The sequence below is a fragment of the Gavialis gangeticus genome, unplaced genomic scaffold, assembly GCF_001723915.1.
Source record: "Gavialis gangeticus isolate Ggan-Ray unplaced genomic scaffold, GavGan_comp1, whole genome shotgun sequence".
Lineage (NCBI taxonomy): Eukaryota > Metazoa > Chordata > Crocodylia > Gavialidae > Gavialis > Gavialis gangeticus.
Window position 1 is genome coordinate 42,306,355 of NW_017728996.1, and position 7,804 is coordinate 42,314,158.

Genomic DNA, 7,804 nt, shown 5'->3' on the forward strand with positions numbered 1-7,804 from the left:
GTTTTTTTTTTTTTTTTTTTTTTTTTTTTAAATGTCTTGCCTATCAAGACAAGAACTTGCAGGGAGGAGAGAGGAGGGCTATGGGAGAGGGAGTTGCTTTCTTTTGTATACTATGCATTAACTGGCAATATTCCCAACAACAAAACTGACATTTAAGTTTATCTGGGGACTCAACATTGCCCTTTTATATACTGTCTTAAAAATTATCAGCAAGGTACACAATTCAGTGTGCTTTTCCTTCCTGTACAGAATCTTTAAAAAAAAGTCAATTTATTTTTTGCAAACCTCTTTCTGGCTTGGTCTTTCCAGAACGAATGTGCTTTAACTGAACCTGGGTAGATCTTTCCAGTGAAGTCGTTGGCATTGATTTAATAAAGAAATCTGCAACTATCATCAGAAATTCCATACTAGCACACATGTATAACTTGTCAAGAATAGCAACTACTTCAGTCCCATTTTTATTTTGCTTGTAGTTTACGTCTAGCATGAAGCTATCAGTTCTCTCATCTTTCTTGCCAATCATTCTGGAAAATAAATTGAATAGGCATTATTTTAATTAATCTGGAAGGATTAACACATAGAAGGAATTGCTAATAGAATATATTTTGAACTCCATTTCACGTATTTAAAAATTTGAATCGTAAATTTACATACAGTTCAATTTTTGTAAGAAATAAAACTAGTAAAAAGATGTAGAAATCTCTCTTTTATGGGCACCAAAGGTCCCCTTAACATATTATGCTATAGCATTTCAGCCCATCTGAATAAAGTTTCAGTGCACAAAGCTTTCAATCCAGTTAAACTACTCGGTTCTTCTACATGGCTTCCTGACCTTCCAAGGAGAGGAGCAGAAGCAGCATGCTTTTAGATTCAGAGAAGCTAGGTGCAGAGAAAGAAAGAGCCTAGTGTACTCAAGGGTTTTAATAAAGTCCCAGAAAATGCTCATAGCACTGAGAAAGCAAAAATAGGCAGGAAACAGGAACAAGGTTCCGTATTTTATTGTTTTCTTTAGGTATGTATCACTCCACACTATCTGCAGTGAAAGTGCTAAAAGCCTTTGTCAAGCCTGTGGATTATGTGATTCAACTAGCACGTAAGGCACTAGAAACTCCCAACGTAGAGCGCTCAAAAAGGTTGGAACAAGGGAAATCTATACTTAAAACTGAGGTATTTAAGTAGGATTTTCCACTGGCCGTGAGGGTCTAGGACAGTTTTGACCACAAGGTCCTCCTTCCACAAACAGGTGACATTAGCACAGACTGAGAAGTGAAAGAATGAGAATGTTTCCAATTTGAGAAAGCCTAATGCACACATCCAGCATGGGGAAGCCCCAGTATGGCAGTCTGATGAGTGTCCTGAAGAGAAATCTTGTCTGACATTTAGGCTAGGGACAAACATTCAAAAGCCTGATCCTGAATTGATTCAATCTTTGCAGGTTAGTCTAACCTGGTTAAGATGAACTGGTTTGTAACTGCACAGGCATCCCCTCTGGACTGAAAAAATACCAGCATGTGCCCACAATGGCTCAGGCTAAAAAAGCCAGGGGAGGCTAGAGCATCCCACCATTCCCTTCCATAGTGCTGAGCTGGGGGGGGGGGGGCCAGGCCCTGGCAAAAAAAAAAAAACAAACACTCAGATTAGGGAGGGGTCCTCCCCATCACTGGTCAGCAAGGGAGCCAAGGATTTGCACAGCATTTAAGTACACAGCAGAGAGCATTTATCAGCCCATCAGCAAAACAAAAGGATCTTTCATTAGTTCAAGCTCTTAAAAACAACTTGTTCCCTAGAAGGAACAGATGGACATTACCATGCACCTGATTCATTCCAAAAAGCCCTATGCAGCACTGTGCTGTCTACCTTTGTCCCATCTCCCACAGCACAGACCAGTCAGCATGCGGTATGCTAGCTAATGCTGAAAGGTGTCTGTGTAAGGCAGAGGGGAGGGAGGGATCCCTGCTTCAGCACAGAGTGGTGAGGGTGGGAACAGGAGGAAGCCAGGCAGATGCCCTGTACATGCAGTCTCTGCTGGAGCTGGAGCTGCAGCCAGGTAGCAGAGGGGAGGAGTCAACCCAGCTCTCTGGAGCAGAGCGCCCTGCCCAGCCCAAAGAGCATGCTGCGATGCCGGGGGAGTCTGGTTTCACTTGAATGAGGAAGGAGTCTGGGACAGACAATGCGTAAACCAGTTTGACCCAAATTAGTTAAGTCTGATACTACATTCAACCAAGTTTCTCTCAAACCAGTTTCAGCCATTTTCAAACTGGTTTATGTGCACTGAATATCTGTTCTGTTACAGGTTTAAACCAGTTTCCGATCACTTAAACCAGTTTGTGTGCAATGTCCATCCCTAGCCTTACTGCCGAGTAGCTCTTGTGGCATGCCCCCTTGTCATTATTCTAATCAATCAGCTTAAACACCACACAATAGATGAAATTTAACACTTATTCATAAAAATCTCAGTATAGCTAACTCAGTAGATCCTTTCAAGCAACATACAAACAAAACAACACACTTTCACTGCTGTAATTCATTTGTGCAACATTAACACTGACCTTGCAGTTACATTCTGAATTCCTTTTCTGCAATCATCTAGGGTACATGTCTTGAGTTTAAGATCAATGTCCATTGATCCATCTGAAAAAATCTTCCCTGATGAAGCCATCAGTTGCAGTCTAAGTTCACCAAGGCATAAGTTTTCAGTATGCACAGAAAATGGAGACTTGTGAGAAAGAATAAAGGAACAATAGGATAAATGTCCAGTAATTCAAAGAACGCTAAGTTGAATGTAGTAAGCACATCTCTGGTTACATCAACTATTTAACAACTTACAATTTGCAATGTGGCAGAAAAGAGTTTGTCTGTTGCTTTCAGCAGTAACTGAAATTTGACAGGTAAAGCAGTTTACATGAAGCAGAAATAGCTCCATTATGACCAGACAAAAAATGGGAGGCATGTTTCTTTACTACAGCTGTGCACACAAGCTAATAAGCTGTAAAGGAAAAGAAAAAAAAGTCTCTCATTCCTACCATAACATTAATGTGCCACTAGCCTATTTTCAATGGATTCACAGTAGTTACAAGCGGCCAACAGATATAAGGCCAACTACATGAAACTTTAAACTAAATTGATTTCTAAGAGAAGATAAAACAACAGTAGCATTTCTTACCACAAGACCAAACATCTCAAATTAATACTATCCAAAAGAGTTTAGAAAGTCAAATGCATTGTTTGTTTCTACTACACTAAGTCAAATATTAAAAAGGGAATTATTTAAAGTTATGGGCAACAGTGTCAAAGAAACCTATATATTCTGTTATTCTGAATATATATTTTGTTATATATTCTGTGGCTTTTCTACTCTGTTACATTTGTCATCTTGCACTTAAGCAAAACGTTTAATTTTGGGGCTCTGAAATGAAACTGCAAATAGCAACAAACAGAAAGAGTATGAGCAAGACATTTAGAAAAAAAAAGACAGTATGAAAACTGTTCCATCACATGATAAATTTTACTAAAGCTTTAAAGGCAAGAACAGTTGTTCTGTCTGTACTACACTATACACAACAAGCTACCTGGCATTCAAAAACACATTGAATATTCTGCAGCCAAAGAAGAACCACCAGGCTGGTACAGCAACTGAAGCCTGTGTGCTGGACAGAAATGTCCTCATGTTTGGATGAAGCACAGTGCCATATGGGGCCGATTGGTACCTTCAATGTGCAATAGTTAAGTTGATTCAGGTTGTAGAAACCTACCGCCTTGGTCTACAAATCAGTTTATTATTAAGAAATAAAAAGCTATACCAACTGGTCAGCCAACAATTGTATGCATTGCTTTGTCTAAATGACCGCAATTAGCATGATTGGAAAATAGTTTTGTTCCTCTGTCCTAGTTTCTCTCTTCTTCAGATATTACAGGACTTCAACACAAACCTGACTTGTGTCACTGTTGTAGAGTATTATTGAAAGCGACTCGAAGTTGAAGTCAAACTTAAGAGCTGGATAACATTCTGCAGCAGATTCTGATGTAGAAACATTTTTTTGTCCTGGAATAGGAAATGGACCTGCAAAGCAGCAAAGTAGTAAATGCTATAAAATTCAAAATGCAATAGCTTTTCTTGATGTTACAATAAACCTATTAGGAAATGCTCCAAGGAACAGACAGGGTAATTTCAAGGTGAGTAGAAGTATTCAGACAACTTAAATAGTTCTGCATTTTATTTAAGAAATCACAGAATATTTTATTAGTTTATAATGTTTTCTCTTCATTATCTTTAGGTAAAGACTTCAGTTAAGAAGAGGGGGTTTTTTTTGTTTTGTTTTTTTATTACAACAAGTATTGAGATAGAACCACTGATGTAATTCATGTCTGTTCCTCCTTCTAGGTGTACAAAAATTAGAACTTATCAACTGATGTAAAATAAAAAGCATTTTTTTTATTATTGTCAGCACTATTAGATTGTGGACCCAACAACCAAAGTCTTTTGTAACACCTACCAGGAGTAACAAATATATAAACACTTTATCCAACATATGAATCTTCCATCCACAATCAAATGGAGCAATTTAATACCTTTTCATTACCAACCCATATAAAAATATATGATTTTAGGAATACTGCATGTGTTAGGGTCCACAAAAATTAACATGGGCAAACTACTTTTCCAATCCATTAGTAAGAGTCGTTTCCTTATCACAGAAAACCTTTAGTTATTCTCAGACAGGTAATTCATGTCAAGCTTAACATTCAAGGGTATTTATACACGTACTCTGAAGGCAAGGAGGGGAGGGTCTAATTATAGCAGCTCCGAGAGCCACTGACTAAAATGCCCAGTGTCACATGCATCAGCACCCCCCCACTGAAAAATGGCAGTGGGTGTGCTTTTACCTGAAGCTCATTTGATAAGCTTAAAAACACCCCCCACCACAATTTTTTTTTAAGTACAGGAACACCAATACACATGACACTGGAGCACAGTAATTACCACTCTCCAGCAGACTCTTTTAGTTGAATTTGCTCTGACAGCAGCTGCAATACAGGTGTATAGGCATTCTAAATGTATATATCTAAACAATCACGGTGTACATACCAGTTTGCTATTTAAAAGTGAGCTGATTACACAGCCCTCATACAACCTCACCACATCTCAATTTATGCCATGCTGCATCAACCTGCAGCCTTGGAGCCTATGGAACTCTCCCTTTCCACTCATATAAGCTTGGAAGAACCAGTCTCATTACAAACACTTAATGAAGACTGCCCTTTCATCATAAAATGTGCTAGTGACAGGATCTGGATCCTGTCCATGGTTATTAGGCTTATTAATGAACCAATGGTGGGGAGGCGGAAATAAAGTAATATTTAAAAGTTAAGCTGCTCCAGTTGTAGAAATGGTAAGAAGTGGGCAGGATTTCCCCACCTCCTTTTAAGTCATGGATCTCATACTACTTAAACACAGGTTCAAATCATGAAACTTGATTAACAGGTGGGGTTTTTTTATTTTATTTATCAGATTGTATGCAGCCTTTCATTAGTTCAGCAAATTACACCCATGGAATCAAGTTTATGATGTTGACGTTGACTTGACACTTAACTATCCACCACTGAAACAATTTAAGGCTTTCAGCTAAATACTCTCCACTTTTCTTCCAATTTGTTGAAAAGAAGCTAGACTATTAACTACAGATTTTGCTGTGATGTGCAAAGTCCCCATAAATCATGCTGTGAATTATGAACAAACCAGGAGCAAATACCAGTAGCTATTAGGGAGCTGTTAGTTTATCAACATTATTTCTCCAAAATAAAAATATCAACTGAAGACCAGATCATCTTTCCTGAAATCTGAACAGCTTATCTACTCAAGTCTACCTTCATGAAAGCCAGAAGCACACGGAACTTCTTCCCTTTTAGTTTTCTGAGCCTCTTGTTGCGTCTGTTGTGTAGCACCCGACTGAGAAGCAGCTTCTCCAAGATTCTCTAGCAAGATTTTCATGACGACAGTTAAGTCATCTTCACTGAGTGCAATCTGTGAATAGACAAAATACACTACTGTCATTAAAGGCATTCAGCAAACATTACTAAAATAGGAAAGGATTACTAGTATTTTCTCCATTAAGTAACATTCATGTTAGCAAATACAAACAATAGTTCTGATCCTATGTTATTAAAGGACTTCAAAAAGACAAAAATCAGGCTGAGAAGAATTATTCTATAAAACTGCCTTTTATTATTAAGTTGGTATTTAGTAATAGGGAATACAAATAAAAATATTCATATATACTATGATTTGTTGTTTACTACCTTATAATTGTTGTAAATGAAGTTGCAATTAATAGAACCACCAGAAGAGCTCTAGAAACATATTTAGCTTTTCCAAAATGACTAATTATATTAGACCCCTTTGCTGTCTAACGCAGACCTATCCAGTCTTGACACAAGATAGATCCTAAGGTGATAAATAAGATAGCCCTCTATACCAAATCTCTACTCCCTGCTAGCCAAGGTCTAGGGAAAGGTAATCCCTACTCTGCCATGACCCCTACCTATATGAAAATGTTGTGGGAGACCTTAAAGCAGCACTATCGCTGTGAAGAGCAGTGCAGGAGGATAAGATATATACACAGCAATTCTTGTTTACAGTACAAACTCAAAGACCTCGACTACTGACATCCATCCATTAGTTGCCTATTACAAAATGGACAAACTAGCCAATTTTATAATAAAAGGTCTAGTTTCTGGATTTAAGGCAGCATAGTTTTCTTTCCTGCTACTGTTAAGCAATATACATGATTAAGCAACATGACCACATGAGTAATATTTTGTATGCAACTGCAGTAAATAAATTCATGCAAGCATATTTTTTCAAGGGGGATCCAAAAAGAACCCCAAGAAACAAAACCAAAAAACCCCCACAAAAAACAAAAGAATAGGACAATCTGGACAGCTTGTAGCAATTGCTCCAAGATTAAATTTCATCACACTTATGCACCCCCAAACCCAATAAATAATTTGAAAAAAACCCACTAAGCATTATACATCCTGCTACACAGCTACATACAACCTAGCACAAAGATAATCATATCTGGAAACAAAAATCAAAATTCAAACTGTACATGCTGCTATGTACCCAAGGCATGCATACATGCACGCCCGCACGCACGCTTCTTTTAAGCATTGAGAATTTAAACTGTCAGTCTGACTGAACCTGGTGACTAATCCATACATATAACCTCAACTTGAAAAAATACATATATATTTTATAAAATTGATACAGTGTTACCTCCATAGGTTTTAGATCTCCTTTGATTCCAATTGCTGGAATTTGATGATACCAAGTTGCTGCTAAATTTCTCTGGACTGATAAAACCAGATTAACTGGCTGCAAAATTTCAATATCTGGTTGAGAACCAGTCAATGTAATACTCCTAGAAGAACAGGGAAAATTAGAACATCTACACAATCTGGCATATACTTCTGTTTCCACTTCGTTACAAATAGTTGAGGAATTAGGAGGAAAAGCAACAGGCAAGAACCTAGATACCTGTACGGGAATTTACTATTAGCAGATTAAAGATACCTTAGAGCATCCTTCTCCTTACTTTGAGAGAGTACAACTTCTTGGCTTTCTTAATCTGCTTCAGTATTTTAAGCAGTTTTATTTTAATGTAGAAGGATACAGTGGTTGCCATTAATAAAACATTTCCATAATCATGTAGTGTTAGAGCTACAACTGTGCAAAAAATGTTTGCTTTCTGCCAGCAAGCCACGTGGTCAGGCCAACATACAGAATGCATGGGACAGCCAGGTG

General features: G+C 37.9%; 1 protein-coding gene across 1 annotated transcript in view; it reads right to left on the reverse strand.

Moving 5' to 3' along the window:
- VPS13C (vacuolar protein sorting 13 homolog C) overlaps nt 1–7,804 on the reverse strand; it is a 220,119-nt gene that overhangs the window by 96,204 nt on the left and 116,111 nt on the right. Inside the window, exons 47-51 of the mRNA XM_019504366.1 lie at nt 7,277–7,421; nt 5,866–6,022; nt 3,930–4,060; nt 2,550–2,719; nt 286–524 (exon numbers count right to left, since the gene is read on the reverse strand). Of these exons, the coding sequence (XP_019359911.1) occupies nt 286–524; nt 2,550–2,719; nt 3,930–4,060; nt 5,866–6,022; nt 7,277–7,421 (842 nt within the window). The remainder of the gene's footprint in view (nt 1–285; nt 525–2,549; nt 2,720–3,929; nt 4,061–5,865; nt 6,023–7,276; nt 7,422–7,804) is intronic.